The following is a 20,503-nucleotide window of genomic DNA, read 5'->3' as shown; positions in this document are numbered from 1 at the left end:
TAGACCTGCACATTTAGTCTTCTTCCGACTCTGAAATACCACTCTTATCATAGTCGGTACGGTAAAACTGAATAAAATTTAAATGATCGGAAATTGTATTCTCTATAACTTCTGTTATGTAGTGCTTATCGATAGGACCAATAACACAGGTATTTAAAAATTAAATTTTAGGCGCCTTCCCCTGAGCTACCATTTCATCCAGGGTGAATCAAATTGTTTATAGTTTAGACTGTAGTTTATTATTCCCCGACTCTATATACCTAGGTTCGAGAGAATTCAAGACTAAACCGACCACACCCTCTCAGTTTTTATTGGTAAACACAAAGTGAATCAAAAATGCGGGATTAGTTGAAAATTAATTACAAAAATTCCTGGTTGGCTAGATTCAAACCTGACGGAAAGAAAAAGAAGTGTTGCCAATCCAAAAATAAATGAACATAGAGTTAGTTATGGACAACCTAGAAATACGAAACTTCTTTAAGTTATAAGTTCTTACACCTTGCACCAGAGTGCATGATCAGAGTTTGTCTTTGGTATTGTCATCTGTGGAAAATTGTCCAAACTTCTTGATGTATAGCAAAACAAAACAAGGAGAAATTCAATCAGTTTAGGAAACTTCACAATAACGCAATTACTTAATATTTCAGTGGTGACATCTTCTGATTAAAGTTCCAACTTCATATAGTATCATTTTCACCTTTTGATCGATAGAGGAGTTTATTTAGGCGCTGAGTTTGAATGAGCGGAGTAGAGGTGTACCTCCCGGTACACTTCTTATTATTATTAGTATTAGTAGTGGGTAGCCCTTTGGTGTTGAGGTGTCTGTTTCTTATTCCAAGGCCCTAGGTTCGTTTTCCTGCCAGTTCAACGATTTTCATTCTGAACTGACGAATAGAAAGTGGTTCAGTTCATATGATAATTTTCTGAAGCTCCGGGTTACAAGGAGTCCGGCTTCATGGCTAAATGGTTAGCGTGCTGGCCCTTGGCTCAAGGGGTGCCAGGTTCGATTCCCGGCGGGGCAGGGGATTTTAACGTTAATTGGTTTTTTCCTATGGCTCGAGAACTGGGTATGTGTGCCGTCTTCATAAGTAGGGTCCCATCCTCATAGACGAGCAAGGCCACCTTTAGGCGTCAATTCGAAAGATCTGCACCAGATCTCTCTGGAGGCCATACGCCATTATTATTATTATTATTATTATTATTATTATTATTATTATTATTATTATTATTATTATTATTATTATTATTATAGCGAGAAAGCGCATAGTGAGAAGATGACTCTACTGACAGAGTATACATAGACGAACAATGGTTGCCATGGTTACAACGGTGTCGAGGAGACAGCTTCCAACCCATAAAACATACCCATGTTAATAAATCGATTCCTGGCAGTCATGGCTTCTACGAAACTAACTGAGAGACGGGCTATTGGCGCATAACAATGATGGAAAAACCCAATGACGTTCAGTAGCGTAGTGCTGCAATTAATGTTTATTTCCAGATGGCAGCACCGTCGGTCACCATACCGCGTGAGGCAAGGCAACAGGCGGCCTTGGAATTGCATGCATGATTCGAGCTGTCAGTTCAGTTGGCTATGCGCCGGGTGCGGGAATGGGTGACTGGCGACACCAAGGTGACGGTGTAGTAGAAGGTGCGGTGGTGAATTTGGATAATGAGGCGGAAGAAGAGGCAGGCGATAGTGAATGTGATAGTGACAGTGACACAGTGTCAACAAGTTATGGCGGGGACGAGGATATCACAACAGATTCTCCGGGTCAAGCTTTAGCTTTAGCTGTAGCGAAAAAAGGTGAAGTGCCAAGTTTCGGTAATATCGCAGTGAATAATTCGACTGATGTGCATTTTGGGAATAAAACGTTTTACAATGGACCTGTTACCATTAAACAGTTCGTGTATGCAACGAGTGTCGATGAATCTGCAACGAGTCCTAATGCGAATTCAAGACCCCACCCCTTTAGTTTACCGAACTCCGATCAGCTCGGAGCCACCCCTTCCACCGAGGTGACAGCAGTCCCACCTTCAGCCTCCTCTTCGCGCCTGGAGGATCATAAATCGAACGGCAACGCCTTTCCAGTACCTTTGGATCCTGTTAAGAGTGAGTACTTTGCAAGAACAATTTATTTATAATGTAACATACATACATACATACATACATACATACATACATACATACATACATACATTATCATTATAGACTGTTATGCGTTTCAGCGTTCAGTCTGCAAGCCTCTGTGAATTTACTAAACGTCGCCACAATCCTCGATTTGCAACTAGTGTTGTGGCTTCATTTAGTTCTGTACCTCTTATCTTTAAATCGTTAGAAACCGAGTCAACCATCGTCGTCTTGGTCTCCCTCTACTTCTCTTACCCTCCATAGCAGAATCCATTATTCTCCTAGGTAACCTATCCTCCTCCATTCGCCTCGCATGACCCCACCACCGAAGCCGGTTTATGCGTACAGCTTCATTCATCGAGTTAATTCCTAAATTAGCCTTGATCTCCTCATTCCGAGTACCCTCCTGCCATTGTACCCACCTGTTTGTGCCAGCAATCATTCTTGCTACTTTCATGTCTTTCCCTGTAGGTGGGGGCGGTAGAATAACTTCCACGGTATTCCCTGCCTGTCGGAAGAAGCGACTAAATGGGCCCTAAGCTGAGTCCTGTCATTTCTTCCACTTACTTGTGCCAGGCTCCTCACTTTCATCTGTCCCATCCGACCTTCCTTGGTCAACTCTTGTTCTTTCCCGATCCCGATGGTATTAGGTGTCGAGGCCTAGGGAGTCTTTATTTTCACGCCCTTCGTGATCAGGGGCGTGGCGAACGGGGGGTTAGAAACCCCCTCCCCATGGAATTTTTACAAAAGGAAATAAGCATAAACTGACAATAAACAAGTGAAAGTCGACTCAATGGGTTGGCTCTTTTGAATATTCATAGAGACAAAATAGTAAAACCAACAGATTTCTTGAATCTATTTTCTAAGAAGCCTCAAACGTTGAATTTTAGATTGTAATCTGAACATATCGTTCGCCATAAACCTGTTCACGTTGACCATATTATTTTTGTTCTCTATTTTAATTTAAGAGCCGCCTCTGTGGTGTAGTGGTTAGCGTGATTAGCTGCCACTCCCGGAGGTCCGGGTTCGTTTCCCGGCTCTGCCACGAAAATTTGAAAAGTGGTACGAGGGCTGGAACGGGGTCCACTCAGCCTCGGGAGGTCAACTGAGTAGAGGTGGGTTCGATTCCCACCTCAGCCATCCTGGAAGTGGTTTTCCGTGGTTTCCCACTTCTCCTCCAGGCGAATGCCGGGATGGTACCTAACTTAAGGCCACGGCCGCTTCCTTCCCTCTTCCTTGCCTATCCCTTCCAAGGCCCCTGTTCAGCATAGCAGGTGAGGCCGCCTGGGCGAGGTACTGGTCATACTCCCCAGTTGTATTTCCCGACCAAGAGTCTGAAGCTCCAGGACACTGCCCTTGAGGCGGTAGAGGTGGGATCCCTCGCTAAGTCCGAGGGAAAAACCGAACCTGGAGGGTAAACAGATGATGATGATGATGATGATTTTAATTTAAGATGTAATGTACCGGTACTGAAATCTGAATATCAACACAAGTTACTTGTATCGGTGTCCTTATGACACTTGTGAATGCTCACAAGCACCTTAATTATGTTCTATCGTAATTTTGTAACCATAACCCCCCGCCCCCTCCTCCAGTCGGTCGATCCTGACTACGCTACTGTTCGTGGCCCTTGTCTTTGGCCTATACCTTCATTTTTCGAAGTGTCGAAGCCCTTCCATGATTTTCGTCTGATTAATATTAATAGAGGATGGTTGCCAAGTTGTACTTCCTCTTAAAACAATAATCACCACCATCATACAGTTTTCTTTGTTGATTGTTACTAGGTTACTAGGAAGGCAATATTCCTCTTCAGAATCAGGTTTAATGGCTCAGACGGTAGAGTGCTGGCTTTTTGAGCTCAAGTTGACAGGTTCAATCGTGGCTCAGTCCGGTGGTATTTGAAAGGAATGCAAATTTATCAGCACGTGCAAGAAATCCTGTGGGGGAAAGTTCTATCACCTCGGCGACCACTAAAACGGTAAAAGTTGCTAGTGGGACGTAAAAACAATAACATAATACTGTATTATGATGCGTAGTTTGATTTCAGATCAGGGTGGTTAATAATAATAATAATAATAATAATAATAATAATAATAATGTCCCATGACACCACAGCCCTGATGGACCTTGCCCTACCATGTTCTAAGGCCTGCTGGTTATGAGGTGACACGTGGTCAGCGCGAGTCCTCTCGACCATAATTCTTGGATTTCTACACCAGAACCACTATTTCACCGTCAGATAACTCCTCAGTTGTAATCACGTATTCTGAGTGAACCTCGAACCAGCGCTCAGATCCAGGTTATAAAAAACCTGACCTGAGTGAGAATCGAACCCGAAGCACCCGGATAAGAGCCAGGTTCACTTCCCTTAGAAATAGGTGTAGGCCTATTGCTTGGATGGGAAATAAATATGTACATTAACCGAGTGAGTTGGCCCTGTGGTTATGGGGGCACAGCTGTGAACTTGCATTTGGGAGATAGTGGGTTTGAACCCCACTATCGGCAGCCCTGAAAGTGGTTTTCCGTGGTTTCCCATTTTCACACCAGGCAAATGCGGGGACTCTACCTTAATTAAGGCCATGGCCGCTCCCTTCCCACTCCCAATCCTAATATTTCCTATCCCATCGTCACCATAGATCCTATCTGTGTCGACGCGACATAAAGCAAAATTGTTAAAATAAAAATAATATAATAATGTATATTTGATTTATGAGTTAAGGAGGAAGGATGTTTATACAGGCGTGTTTCGAGATGCTGTTCCACCAATTAATACTTCGAGTGGTTTCGTTACTCAAATAATTGGAACAGAATCGATGACTGCTTACATATCATCATCATCTGAATTAAGCTGGCTTTCTAAAAGGAAAACTCAGTTATGGCGTGGTTATGTATTGGCCATAGTACTTAATGTAAAATCAGAAGAGTCTGCTTTGAAACAGGACCAGGAATAATAATAATGTCCCTTCAATTGTTACAGATTTTTAAGACATTGCTCGGTATTGGAATTTCGTCCCGTTGGTGTTACTTAACGTTCCGGAAACCAATGTCACAAAGCCTCCAATTTCATTTGGAATCATTTTCACTATCTAGGATCAGAAAGACAACAAGTAAGAACTGACTGACTGTGCCAGTCAGATGGCAGTGATTCTTGTTTTTACAATTTGTTTTACGTCGCACCGACACAGATAGGTCCTATGGCGACGATGGGGTAGGAATGGGAAGGAGGCGAACGTAGCGTTAATTAAGGTACAGCCCCCTAGCAAGGGCGCAACATTAGGGCCTGCAATACAGGCGGGCCCGGGTCTTTAAGGGGCCTAGCCTAATGTCATTCTGCACGGAAATGGCCAGGAAGGTTTTGTAGAATAAGTTGAAATAGTGTTTTTCTTTTACATTGTGTATGTAGAGGAATTGACACTTGATTGCATCTAATAGCAGTTTGTTGTGCTGAGTATAACACAGCTCAGCTGTAAAAAGTACTTGTCCTTGCCGCCTCTCGCAACACCCTTACACGTTCGTCAAAAAAGACCCGCGCCGAATTATTTAAAAATAATTGCAGCCGTGAAAATTAACACCAATATATCATATTTTAATTAGAAAATTATACATTCTTCTTGTGTAGCGCACCTGAGATCGTATTATGCACATATTTTGCACAACATTTATCACAGTAATTCGACAACAGTGTGTGTAGTAACATTAAGTCAACTCAGTTTCGAACGGGTGTGTGTTGATTGCGGACACCCCATTAATGTCCGGCTCCATGGCTAAATGGTTATTGAGCTGGCCTTTGGTCACAGGGGTCCCGGGTTCGATTCCTGACAGGGTCGGAAATTTTAACCATCATTGGTTAATTTCTCTGGCACGGGGACTGGGTGTACGTGTCGTCTTCATCCTCATTTCATCCTCATCATGACGAGCAGGTCGCCTACGGGAGTCAAATCGAAAGACCTGCACCTTGCGAGCCGAACATGTCCTCGGACACTTCCGGCACTAAAAGCCATACGCCATTTCATTTCATTACCCCATTAATAGTCTCGATTGCGGACACAAAACCTCTTCCACCCGTCTTACCAATCCAGTTCTACTCTAGTCGTCATACACAACGTTAGCTCTACCACTGTGTTGAGTTCGTTTGCTTGTTTCTGCTCTTTTATCGTTGTTGCGCTATTATGGAAGTTATTGAGACTGAGAAAGTGAAGCCATGTGCTTCATTGCATGGTTATAGTTACATTAATGAAATGATGTTACCACATGGATTTGTTTGAAAACGAAGAAATGCGAAGTAAAATTATTTACTAAAAGTATGTAACAGAACTTAATTTTAACAGATTTTAATAATATGTTTACCGCTCTATTAAGTTTCAACTCTGAATAAGTTTAACCTTAGGTGAAAATATGTTAAAATACATTATATTTAGGCTATTATTTGTGACTAAAATTCATTTTTTTTCCAAATTGAGCAAAACGCCAGGCCTACTAAAAAAAAGCAAAATAAGCGAGGTGCTCTAAAGGGGGGGGGGGGGGGCGGGAGGCACGCAGTCCCGGCTGGCGCTAACAATTAACTTTTACGCACTTGCACTAGTAATACAAGTGCAGTATAGATGCTTTATTTCACGAAAGCTAAACTGTAGGAAATAGTGCCTGCAATCGAGGCACATCGAGACTATTAATGCGTTGTCCGCAATAAAGACGCAACTGAAAGGGGAAAACGCGCTCTTTGCGTGAAGTTAGTGATAGGCTTATCTGTTGTGCGGTTTATCAAACTTTATTTGAATAGTTTTCTGTGTTGTAATCGAATACTTTATTATAACCGATACATCGGTATAGGTTACGGAGTATAGTTCTGTAGTTATTGAAAAACGAAACCAATTGAAGTTAGACGTTAAGTGGTGCATGGTTGGCCGTTCAGCAGCTCAGCTGTTAAAGCACGGAGGCAGTCAAAAACTATTAAACATGATTTAATAATAATCTTTCAATAACGAATAATCCCTTTGTTCATATAACTTGAAAATATGTTGCATTAATCTACCTGCTATATTCATAGGTTTTACGTTTTATTTGAGGGGGCATGCATTTTTATTTTGCAGGCGGGCGCCTGTCACATTCGTTACGCCCCTGGCCCCCAGTATTTACCTGGTGTGAAAATGGGAAACCACGGAAAACCATCTTCAGGACTGCAATATATATATGCAATTTGCTTTACGTCGCACTGGCACAGGGGAAGGAAGCGGCCGTGTGAAAATGGGAAACCACGGAAAACCATCTTCAGGGCTGCCGACAGTGAGGTTCTCCCGGATGCAAGCTCACAGTCGCGCGCCCCTAACCGCACGGCCAGCTCGCCAGGTCTTCAGGGCTGCAGACAGTGGGGTTCGAATCCACCATCTTCCGAATGCAAGCTCACTACGTGACTCAAACCGCATAGCGACTCGCTCGATAGATGACAATAATTTTCAGTCGATCTTCTGAATGTGATTCTTCCCCTGGTTTATTCTCACTTCTCCCAGAATATGAGAGTTCTTCAAATTGCTTGGTGTTTGGTACAGCTTACCTCTTGTGACCGATATTGCTGTATCGAGTCCCATAACAGTCGGTCAGCATCACCATTCCTTAAGTGCAGAGACCGTTCACCGTATATTTTACCAGATCTGTAAATTCGGGATTTAGTTATGAATAATGAGTAAAAATTATTGAATTTGCATGATAAAAGGAGGGCATGCAGCGTGGGGCAGTATGCATGTCTCTTACCTAAAGGTCCCGGTTCTATTTCCGACGAGTGTGGGGAATGATTGTGGTGGCTGGATCAGAGTTTTACTCAGCCGTGTGGTACCAACTGATGAGCTGTTCATATGAGAGGCAGTGGGCCCGGTCACGAAAATCAAGCAATACAGTTGGGGATATCGTTCCGCTGACAACGGGGTACTCCAATTTCTTGCTGGGCAGCAGTCACCTTGGCAAGCCGAGGCCCGAAATGGGATGAATGTGGATGGGGAAAGCTTTTTCTTTTTGCTAGTGGTTTAACGTTACAGTAACACATCGAAAGTTTTCGGTGACGCAAGGACGCAAATATTAGGTAGATAGCGGCCGTGGCGTTAATTAAGGTACATCCCCAGCATTTGCATAATAATAATAATAATAATAATAATAATAATAATAATAATTAAATGACGTTAAGTACCATGCCTAGGCAATCCTGTTCGACGTCATTTAGGCTGCCTGTGTGTCAATTTTGACATTCTGTTTTATTCCAGCAGATGGTGGAGATATAATCAACAGCGTAAGAGAAAATCGAAAACAACCCTTCTGGTCTTCCTATAAACCCCCAGTCTATTCAGTGATTTGTAAAGTATATGCATATCGAAATCTGCCCTTGGATAATTATAATCTAAATATGAAGTTTGGTCGAGATATAATCAATAGTGTAAGACAAAATTGAAATAAATTCTTCTGGTCTTGATGTAAATTTCCAGTCTGTTTAGTGTTTTTTTAATAATATGCATACCGAAACCTGCTTCTAGATGAGTAGACTCTAAATATGAAGTTTGGTCGAGAAATAATCAATAGTGTAAGAGAAAATAGAAAAACATTCGTCTGATCGTCCTATAAAACCCTAGTGTATTCAGTGATTTTAAATGATACGCATATCGAAACCTGCTCCTAGATGAGCAGACTCTAAATATGAAATTTGGCCGAGATCTATTCAGCCGTTTACCCGTGATGCTGGAACAAACATACAAACAGACACGAAAGCTAAAAGCTCTTGATACGATCTTGAGTTAACCCAAAACGGATAAATATATCATAACATGGCGAAATAAATGACATTACAGACAGCGGACCCAATACAATATTATTTATAAGAAAATAATTTAATTTTCCCAAAGGGAAATGTAATACTTTATTTTTCTTTCGCTACCTATGTAACGATTTATGGCGACGCTGACATGGGAAAGGGTTAAGTCCGGTAGGTAGGGACCGTGGCATTCATTAAGGTTAATCATCCGGTTTGAAAATGGGAGGCTATATAAGACAATAGGTTTGTTCCAACAAGAACGGGATCTTCTGGGCTGCCGATGCTAGGATTCGAATCTATCAACTGATTATTCAAATTTACACAGACCAAAGTAAATAAAGCTGCACAGACGACTTCAAATTCTACACATCATTACATGAGACTGATGCCCAAAATATTTCCTCCAAGTAAAGTGAAGCATTGTGATCTCCGTACAGGCCATGAAGGCCCTTGGAGGCGAAGAAGGTGAAGGTTTCTACTATCCGTAACCTCGGCAGTTGGCTGTATACTCGGCCGGTTTTGCCCCTAAAAATTAACCCGGTAGATCATTTCTGTTGATGGTTTAGTAAACTTTAGAACAACGTATGTGCCTGTCCAGAAGTAGAAATCGTATTTCTAAATGTCTTGACTTCCTGCGAGGGTCTTTCCCTGTGCGCCGAGCACACCTAGGCTACCATCTCTGCTTGGCAGTCCTCCGGTGACCTCTAAACCACTAAAATAATTAATAGTTGCCAAAACCACGGTTCTATTCCTTGTGTGAATGGTCACAGTATTGTTCTTCGGTTCAGGGGACCCGAAGTTCGATTCTCACCCGTATGGTGAAGTCCTTTTGTTGTGTGTGTTCTTTATACATGCCTCTTCATCATTCCACACTAACAACACAGAACACGCAACAGTGAACACATCCTTCCACATAAGGTTGGCGTCAGGAAGGGTATCTGCCCATAAAACCTACACCAAATCCGCATCAATTGCCGATCACAATAATAATCAGGCTGCTATTGAGGTGCAAGGCTGAGGTGCAAATTGGGGTACAGGCTGAAGTGCAAGTGAGGAGCAAGTGGAGGAGCAAGTGAGGATCTAGTGAGATGCAAGCGAGGATCTAGTGAGATGCAAGTGAAGATCTAGTGATGAGCAGTTAGCTTCACTTATAGTACCAGTCAAAAGTTTAGGACCACATTAAAGAATCTTGAAATTCCATCTAGAACCTAAAATTGTGCTACTAGACCTCTGTATTTTTTTTCCTGAGCTCTCGTATCTAATATGATATACGTCGCCTGATTTCAGTGATTTACGCCAAGTATTGTATAAGTTATACATTTTTAACTGTTGGAAGGTCACATCAGAAAGTCAACATTTTTGAAAATATTATATACTGTATAATCTAATTGATTTCAAGTATCGCCACCAAGATTATTTTATAGACTTAGCAATAGTTGAGGGTCATTTTGGTATAAATAGAAAAATTCCGAAAAAATGCGGTACCGACTTTTGTGCATTTATTTTTTGTTTCAAATCAGCTCTAAAATGGTCAGTTTTTCCTTGTTCTTGTCATAGGTCTCAGTGTGAGCTATCGTCATCAGAAATGTGTTCTTGGATGCCATCTGCAGAGTGCAAATGAAAATATTAGGGCAGATAAGTTTCATGCCGATAGCTCGTCCTAACACTTTGGGCCATACATGACAAAGGCAAAGAAAAATCAACCATTTGGCCCTGGTTTGAAAAAATAAAACATGCAAAAAAATACCATGCTGCATATTTTTGGAATTTTTATATTTATACTAAAATGGCCCCCGCCTATCGCCAAGTCTACAAGAAGATCTTGGTGGTGATACTTGCAACCAATTACAGTAGGCTATACAGTACATTATATTACCAAAATTTTTTATCTTTTGGCGTAACCTTCCAAAAGTTAAAAATTCTTAACTTCCACAGTATTTGGACTAACTCAATGAAATCAAGCGACATATATCCTATTAGATGTGAGAGCTCAGAAAGAAAACTACAGACGTCTCGTGGCACAATTTTAGGTTCTAGATGACATTTTGTAATTTCTTTACGTGGTCCTAAACTTCTGACCGGTACTGTAGCCGATCCCTCTTTCCATAGAGTTAGTAAATAATACACTAGAGGTAGTAGCGGCGCCACCGTCTACGAGAGAACCACTGCAGCGAGCGGAGCATGTTGAAATCTCAGCTGTTTGGCAATAAAGCTCACTTCGCTGTAGTCAATGTAAATAGGGGACTTTTAAAACTGTGTGTATAATGATATTGTTTTAAGTAATTCTTACATGTAAACATTCTCAGAGACTACAGTATTCTTCCAGCGCTTCTCTCCAGTAGGAATAAAGCTCAAAAAGAAGAAATACAGGACAAATGCTTGATAAGAGATGTCGGTGCTCAATTGCTGTTAAGTAAACAAAATAAATTTACTGTTGTAACGGTTCAAATCCCGTTACAAGATGATATCTGTATTTTATTATTAGTATTATTATTATTATTATTATTATGTCAGTATTATTATTATTTTATCTGTGATATTGTTACTATTATTGTAATTATCCGTTTTATTCAATTCGATTTTGCAATTGCCTGTTGCTTGCAAGATTGTACTTAGATGTATACATATATTCGTATGTGTAGTATAACACTCAATACCTGTACAGTGAGAATTGTTGTATATATCAGAGATTGGGTGTGACGTTGGGACATTGTGCAAGATTAGTGGCGATTCTGCCAAGTCATCGCCGCGCCATGGCTATGTCATTGTATTTATTTAGATATGCGCTCAGCGAGTCGGCCGCCGCAGGGCTATTTCACCACTGTATGTAATATTTGCCGCGTTGTGGGAGTATGTCATGGTTATTTCTGGAGATTACGTAGCTGGGTCAACCAACGTCTATATAAGGTGGATGCATATTGTAGCGTCAGTCATTACTTATACGGATGCAGTACAGTGAAGAAGTCTACTAGATCAAGAAGCCTCAGTCGGTCGGCCAACAAGTGTGAACGAGAGATGGAGAAGACTCAGTGAGCCATTAATTATTGGTCATTGAGAGAGTGAGGACAAGGTTGGTCGCTCACTCAGTTGAAGACACGGACGCAAGGGCTTACCATGGAGTCAGAGAGGGCAACCCTGGAGCTGCCAAGAGGTCATACCATATTGACTTACAAAGAAGTCAGATGATATGGAGAAGAAGCAGCCACAAGGATGTATCACCAAGTTAGGCGTGACACATCTACAGTAAACACCAGATCAAAGGAATACGTCGTAATTACACTAAAAGTGTTGAAGGTACAGTCAAGTGAATCAGTGAGGGAAATATTTCGTATAAATTGTTAAATGTCCGGTCAAGAAGAATTCAAATTCATGCCTAGTTTCTTTCAGTTGCAATGTCATAATTTCATATTCTCATCTGTTTTATCGCAACAAGACTGACTATTTTTGATATATTATTTAAAGAATATATTTTGTTCTATCAAACGAATTCATAGTTTTATTTCATTAACAGTAAAATATCTTAACCTCAAAATTAATGGGGAAACCGAACGCCAATCTCCTTTTCCCAGAACTTATATGGTATGTTGTCAAAAGTAAGCTTATTACCCCACACCCTAGAGATAGTCAAGAGTCTCATTCTATTATTGCTGTGCTGAGTGACAGCTGGCGCCCTTCAAATAACGTATGTGTAAGTAAGCAGGTAACAAGTAAGTGTGAGTACAAGGTTCGACGAGTGTGTATTTTATTTAATGAATGTTAATTTTCATAATTTCCATTATAAATGCAGATATTCAGATTTTACAAGTTAAATGCAAATTTATATGTTTGTAAATTTAGTCAAACAGTTAAGAAGATTACACTGTTCATATTAAGTATTCTAACAACATGTTTTCGGAATGGGGGTATGTATATTTCACTATCTGTTGTGTAAATGTAATAAATGGACAGGACTTCGGCATAATTCTGCCCAACGACAGAAAACATTCTCTCTCGTACGAAGCGAATGAGCGAGTTATTAGTCCTAAAAAAAAAAACGTTGGCGAGTTTTTGGAGCAAAGTAGACAAAATATAGTCATCGACGGTTAAGGCGCTGGCTTTCTGAACACTATTTGGCAGGTTCGATCCTAGCTCAGACCGGTGATAATTTGGTGCTCAAATATGTTAGCCTTGTCGGAAATATGTCGGCATGCAAAAGAACTCCCATGGGACAAAATTTCGGCACCTCCACGTCTCCGAAAGCCGTAAAAGTAATTAGTGGCACGTTATTATTATTATTATCAACATAATCGTTGTCATAGCTGTTTTCTAAGCGTGATTACAAGTGGAAATATGACACTTGGTTGTGGTTTCAGTCTATTATGGAGTTTTTTGTTTTTTTACCTTTACATCAAAGGAACAATTTTACACAGGCACTAAAATTAAACAGAAGTACGGCGTGATAATACAATTCAAATTCGTTTAGTATTTGACTACACACTACGAGACTAACACACTAAAGAGACTGCCAGATAGACGAATGCGCGCGGCAAGGGAGTGAATCATACCTCGGTGTCCATGACCTTGGTAATAAAATATACCCCTGCCACTCTTCCTCACAGGACATGCGAAGTCTCCACTACTTGGTATGGCGCTATACAACTACATTTTGTGCGTATTCCCGCTAATGATTGTATTGATGATTAAAGAAAATAAAAGAAAGATTTATCTGATAAGACAACAGGGCTTGTACAAATTTCTTTTTTAAATAATTAAAATAAGTCCTAGTTTCAGTCACCTAAAATGGAATAATAATGTAATGTTTTCTCCACAAATTGGGACAGGGGTGACCGCACCCCCTCGCTCCCCTAATCGACGCTACCGCATTTATAAAGATCGGAATGCGACCAAGAAATGCCTGGCGTGAAGTTTACTTAGAAATGCAACCAGATTTTGATCTAATTTAAGACAAAGAAAAAAAATGTGTTTGGTAACTTAAGTGTATTTTCAGTATATTCAATATATATATAGTGTATATTATTACATAATACAGATTCACAAATATATACTTATGATACAATTTCACAGTTTAATGTTCAGCCACAAACTACTAATAATAAGAAATCATCCTATTATTAAAATGACTCTCTTGTATGACTAGCATCAAGACATGCACTGAGCTTCCCACGGCAAAAAAACCGTACGACAAAAAACCCGTTGCAGTGTGAAAGCAACATATCCACGACAAAGAGCCGTGCGGTCGAAACCGTGTAGTGTGAAAGGAGCCTAAGTGTCACACAAATTTTTATTTTATTCGCATGAAAATGAATTTCAAATAAACATATCTGTGAAATGATGCGCCATTGCCCTTTATGCACCTCCCTCTGCAGCCATTAGGTACGCAGGAGTATAATACTTAAATTTATCGAGAAACTCCAGTATTGACAGTGCCAAACAATCCAGCTTTTGCCAAACAGCGACCTCGTTCAACTTCGCACGCGACTGCAGAGCCAATGCTACCTCTAGTGTATACTAGCTCTATGCCTCCTTCTATAGGCGGCCGCCGAACACGTAAAAATACCCTACTATCGGGAAAATGACCAGGAAGAAGAGAATAAGATACAAACCACGGCTCGACCGAATGCCTTTCATTCTGGAAACCATCTGAACGAACTGTTGACTCTAATGGTAAAAGTAGTGAGAGTTATTTTTTCCAAATAAAAAATATCGAATCATCACTCTAACGTGAAGAGTCTAATGTTGTGTCCCAGGCAGCCTACAGCAAACAAAATTACAGCATTGACGTACGTCATAAAATATTACCATTTACGTTAACAATCAATGAATATACAAGATAAACTTAAATATTATAACTAAGCGGTCCACCTATTCAATACAATATATAATTTATTACATCTAGTACATGTTTCGTCCGCTAAGGGACATCATCAGCTAATAATAAATTAACATTAATATATCAGAAATAAATATTATTAAAATTGGGAAGACACATTAAAATTTTTGACATTTAAAATAAGATCTTCGAAATTTTGTTAAAATTGTAAGTCATAAGACAGATAAAACAGTTAAATTGTCCATATTTCTCTTGTTGATATTCTTGGAATATACCAGTTTTGCTTATGAAATCTTAAAATATCATTTGTTGTAGATAGCACACTTGATTTGTATCTCTTGGTGAAAGATTTGTTGAAACTTAATAAGCATTCCTTAGATGGTATAATAAATTTAAATGCTTCAGAATTTAAAGTCAGCTCGGTGCCGTGATGGTAAAGTTCTGTGTGGTAATGGATATATCGATATAATTATAAGTATAATAGGCCATCACTCAGGAATTCCAAACTGTATCAGGATCCACTCCAAGTACTATGACAGTTCGGCGGGAGGTGAGAAAACTTGGATTTCATGGTCGAGCGGCTGCCCATAAGCCACACACCACGCAGGTCAATGCCAAACGACGCCTCACTTAGTGTAAGGAGCGTAAACATTGGACGATTCACTTGGTTACTGGTCATCTGAATTTCTTTTAGACTAGTTCTGTATCAAAAATAAAACTAACTGCTATACTAAATATATATAAGAAGAAGAAAGTCAAAAGCAGAACTCACCGTCAGCTAGATGAAATTAGTGAAACATACTCTTATATATATCGCAGTAGTTAGATTTCCGATTAGGATTTTCATCTTCCATAAATGTCTCCTGTCCTCATTCGAAGGAAATGATAATATTGGTCTAAAGTAACTTGGTACGTCGCGGTTCCCACAACTTCTTGGCGTTGTGACAATTTATTTAAATTCGTAACACATTAGAATATATTTCCACAAAATCGTGCCATACAATAAAAAATCAATAAATAAATTCCACGAGAACCGTTAACATTACTCACCAAGTTAAAATGGCATTCCTAACCTAAACTATGAGGTTTCATTATCTCAATAAGAGCATTTTTTCTAGGGGCTTTACGTCGCACCGACACAGATAGGTCTTATGGCGACGATGGAATAGGAAAGGCCTAGGAGTTAGAAGGAAGCGGTCGTGGCCTTAATTAAGGTACAGCCGCAGCATTTGCCCGGTGTGAAAATGGGAAACCACAGAAAACCATCTTCAGGGCTGCCGATAGTGGGATTCGAACCTACTATCTCCCGGATGCAAGCTCACAGCCGCGCGCCTCTACGCGCACAGTCAACTCGCCCGGTATAAGAGCATTTTACGTGGATCCTGATGTGATAAATATACAGAACAGGCATGCTGTATTCTTAAAGACAGAAGTTTGTCTTTTAACAGCCACAATTATCCGAATAATGCTCTCGATGACTATGTATTACATTCATAAGTATAACTCATAACATTCGCCTCACTCGATCAGCTGACGGCCTTGGCGCGCTTTTTAGTTTACGGCCAGTACAAGGCATTGATATGACCAACCGGAAATGATTGAAACTCTATTTGGGTTATGCATAGGAATAGGAATCAGAATGAGCACATACAAAAGTAGAAAAATAAAATTATTTTTACTGAATTTTTCGCTAAGCTGTAAAGGGTGAGCACATGCAAAATAAAACATAAAATACTGTAAATGATTTTTTTAAACTTTTAGTAGGTATGAAATTCAGTGTACTGTACTGTATATAAATTCAAAGATCAACAGTTGTTATTATTGTGTTTTCATTTTCATAATCTTCCTCCACTTGGAGGCTGCCTAAAACAAAGAATACACAAAAACAATTTCATTCAAAAATAAAACAATTACGGTAAATATGTCTCAGTCTGGCTAATATAAGTGGTTAGGCATAGATATCAAGGATAATTTAATAAAAAAACACCTATTCAATATAAGTGGTGTCTGAGTATCAAAAGAGAACTCCTGAGCGCTTTCAGCCTCCAGTCAATGAACTCCTTGGAACTGATGTTGAAGGTCTTCAACAGCCCTTTGTCTTCTTACGGACTGTCCTTCTCGCAACGATCATGAGATCCCTCATTTCTACGTCGTCCAGCTCGTATTTATTCATATAATACGGCACTGTAGGCAGACAGATAGACTTCTTTTCTCTGTCTACTTCGTCTGGTTGGTGGGAGTGCGTTTCAAATCTTACAGTGGGGTCTAATATATTAATGGCGATAGTTTCTAACTTTCTCGTGCTGTCATTTCCTCCGATGCCATGGGCTTCCTCATGCACTTGAAATCCTTTCTCACGGAGCGTCTGTGCTATGGACGACCTGATGTGAAGTCTGGTGTTTCGAAGAGCTTCAGCGAAGTCACAGGAACTCAAGATGTGAGGTAATGTTTCAGTCTCACTGCATCTTCTGCAGCGGTTGCCGTCAAGGGACCTTCCCGATACAGTTCTTACAGGTGCAATGTTACATGCCATTTTCAACGCGTCTCTCGACTTCGTGCTAGAATGGCCATCGTAATTTCTAACCCAGCGGTTTGCAGGAGGGAACTCTTTGTACAGACATACTCCCTGACCTTTGCTCCTCAACCGGCACCGTTTCTAAAATTCAGATTCTCGTAATTTATTTCTGAGTTTCTTGGTTTCATACTCACCGTTCCTGTTCTTTATATCCTCAGTTTTATAATTTACGTTTAGCTCAGTTAAGCATCTGTTAATTTCTTCATCTAGATTTCTAGTGGCTTCAGTGTATTGGTTCCCCTCCCGTTCAGAATGTTGTAGCATATTAGCTCTGAGTTTTCCCTTTCTTGCACTGTCAGTGAACTTTTGAAATAGTGAACACCCAGCCTGTAGATTGGACACATTTTTAAGGAACCGTAGGTCTCCAACTTCGAGGTGTTTCACGTGCATCGTACCAGGCGAGTTGGCCAGGCGGTTGGGGGCGCGCAGGTGTGAGTTTCCATTTGGGAGGTAGTGGGTTCGAACCCCACCGTTGGCAGCCCTGAAGATGTTTTCCGTGGTTTCCCATTTTCACACCAGGCAAATACTGGGGCTGTATCTTAATGCCACGGCCGCTTCCTTCCCCTTCCTAAACCTTTCCTATCCCATAAGACTGAGCTGTGTCGACGTGGCGTTAAGCAGATTGCGAAATAAAATAAGTGAGTTAAGGTAAAGACTTCAGTAAATGCTAAGACGTATTTTCCCCTAAAGAGGTCTGAGCTTAGCGATGGGAATTTTAAGAACCAATCATTTTCTTTGTCATGTAAATGGCAGATTATTAGGAATGCTTCAAGTCATTAAGTAAAATACAAATTATGGGGAAAGCCGTTTTGAAAATTCCAAGCTATCATGTTTAGTCTTACCTAGTGATAATAGTCACTTAATGTTTCTACATTAGAAAAAAAACCCACACAAAGTACTGTTGGGAGATCAGAAGAATGCACACGCCCGGTGAAGCACGGGGCGAAGGGGTTTTCACTAGCAGAGCCAGTGACGCAATGGTTACCATAGCAACTCCGCTACTATCCAGGCGACTTTATATTATCTTCTACTGGCAGCTCTTCGCTCTTATCAGTTGTAATCCAGCAAACTGCAAAGTGTGAGTCAATATTTTCGTGTAGCAGATACGAGCAGATAAAAGCCGATCTGTCTGGGCAGAACAGGAAGTTCGTGCTTCCAGGCCACATTCCTCATTCTTGCATTCTTCTCATCTCTACACAGTACCTTTTCCTTGCAAACTTTTTTATTGTTACAGCTCCGTCCGAAAAATGTGTCAGTGTTTTCCTTAAGACTAGCGTTCTGTAAGGTAATTTGTAATTGTAATTGAGTAAAATATTTCCCAGGTAACTGTAATTTAGTTAGATTATTTTCTTATACTCTTCCAATCATTGGTTAAGAGTGAATATTCTCAACATCATAAAGTTATGAGCAAACGATGAGATGTTAAGTCACTGCTTTCATAGTCTGGAAATGCCCAAGGAATGTGTTTACTTGATGACGTAGAGAAGCTAAGTAGCACGTGTTCCGAGTTGCGGAAGATACCATCGGCCTCGCTGAAGATCTGTTGTTAAACCATCATTGCTTTCATTGTCTGTCTGTTAGGTCATCAGCCCAGAGGCTGGTTGGATCCTCAAATAGCACCACCAAAGGTTATGCGGTTATAAGGAAACCCCAAAAACCAATGGCAGCACCAAATTGAGGCGTACTAGGCAAGAAGAGGAGTGAGGTAGTTTGCCATTGCTTTCCTCACTGACCGGGCGAGTTGGCCGTGCTTGTAGAGGCGCGCGGCTGTGAGCTTGCATCCGGGAGATAGTAGGTTCGAATCCCACTATCGGCAGCCCTGAAAATGGTTTTCCGTGGTTTCCCATTTTCACACCAGGCAAATGCTGGGGCTGTACCTTAATTAAGGCCACGGCCGCTTCCTTCCAACTCCTAGGCCTTTCCTCTCCCATCGTCGCCATAAGACCTATCTGTGTCGGTGCGACGTAAAGCCCCTAGCAAAAAAAAAAAAAAAACCCTTTCCTCACTGGGTAAGAAAGTACTATTGCAGCACGACTGACCCTATGAGCAGCACCTTTCATAACACCCAGATGCACTAGTCATGCTCCGAATGTCATTACTCAGCACTACCCATACCCCAGCAGCTTCCATATTGTCACAGCCATGGATGTTGACTGGGACTTGGGTGGAAGTTACACTTTACTCTGGCCTGTGCCAAGAGATGGATGCAAAAGTACTGTATCCATCAAGAAATGACAGCAGGCAGCATTGCTTTTATACAACTTCCAAATTCGTCACGCCCTTGAAATTTGCATTGAAGAAGATTCAGGACAGTACATCTACCTGCCATTGTAACGTCCGAAATCTGCTGCAGGGATAAATACTACTACGAACTACCGAGTGCCAGGTGGACTGAATAGAGGATCTGCTGGCGCGAACTTAATTCTGTTTGCATAATATGTTAATTTTTCCCGCGGTTGGCCTCAGTTCGATCCCATGTTTTGCTGAGAGCCGGGTGCACAACGCTACAAAGAAGGTTACGAAGGTCTCCCAGAATTCAACATCAAATCACTCCACGAGGATACAAGTGATCTGGGTACTAGAGAAAGAACACACAACGTGCAGCTCAATTGATTTAATAAAATCACAGCCTGTTTCCTGTCATTCGACCGGGTGAGGAATGGAATGAACGAACCCCCTACTTAGCGCTGAGGATAGGAATTGTGCCGGCTGTAGAAGCCTGTCGCACTCCTTTGGGGCAATGATTAATGACTGGCAGATGAAATGAAATGATATTGGAGAGTGTTGCTGGAATGGAAGATGACGGGAAAAACCGAAGTATAGTACTCAGCTATACCCTAAAAAAATATCGTCGCCCTATTCTCTCCTTTTTTTAAATGGCTTTTCACTGCTGCCAACTTAACTAGTTACATATTGAAATCACGAGTCATAACCATCAAAAAACTAACCTCAATGTAAGTATCAATAATGGAGGTTCCCTTATCCAAGTAAATGATCAGTCAAGAGATTCATAATTAAGTCGGCTCGCCCAATGAGGAATTAAGAAAATAAACACTCTCTCTCACCCTCAGTAAAATGTTATATATTTCTGTATTTTGATATACTCATCTTCAGTGTTTGTCTTGTGTAAATAATTCAGTTCCCTCCTTGAATTTTTTTTTTTTTGCTAGGGGCTTT

The 20,503-nt window shown here is 40.7% G+C and overlaps 1 protein-coding gene across 4 annotated transcripts in view; it reads left to right on the top strand.

The window, feature by feature from the left end:
• The first annotated feature begins 1,601 nt into the window (after positions 1-1,601).
• Positions 1,602-20,503, top strand: part of LOC136873692 (peptidoglycan-recognition protein LC) — a 330,607-nt gene continuing 311,705 nt past the window's right edge. For all 4 annotated transcript variants that reach the window (XM_067146819.2, XM_067146818.2, XM_067146817.2 and 1 more), the window contains exon 1: positions 1,602-2,113. In XM_067146819.2, the coding sequence (XP_067002920.2) occupies positions 1,612-2,113 (502 nt within the window). In that variant the 5' untranslated portion in view covers positions 1,602-1,611. The remainder of the gene's footprint in view (positions 2,114-20,503) is intronic.

Source organism: Anabrus simplex, chromosome 5 (genome assembly GCF_040414725.1).
Source record: "Anabrus simplex isolate iqAnaSimp1 chromosome 5, ASM4041472v1, whole genome shotgun sequence".
NCBI lineage: Eukaryota > Metazoa > Arthropoda > Insecta > Orthoptera > Tettigoniidae > Anabrus > Anabrus simplex.
The sequence above is the reverse complement of the archived record's forward strand: the minus strand, read 5'-3'. Positions and strand labels throughout refer to the sequence as shown.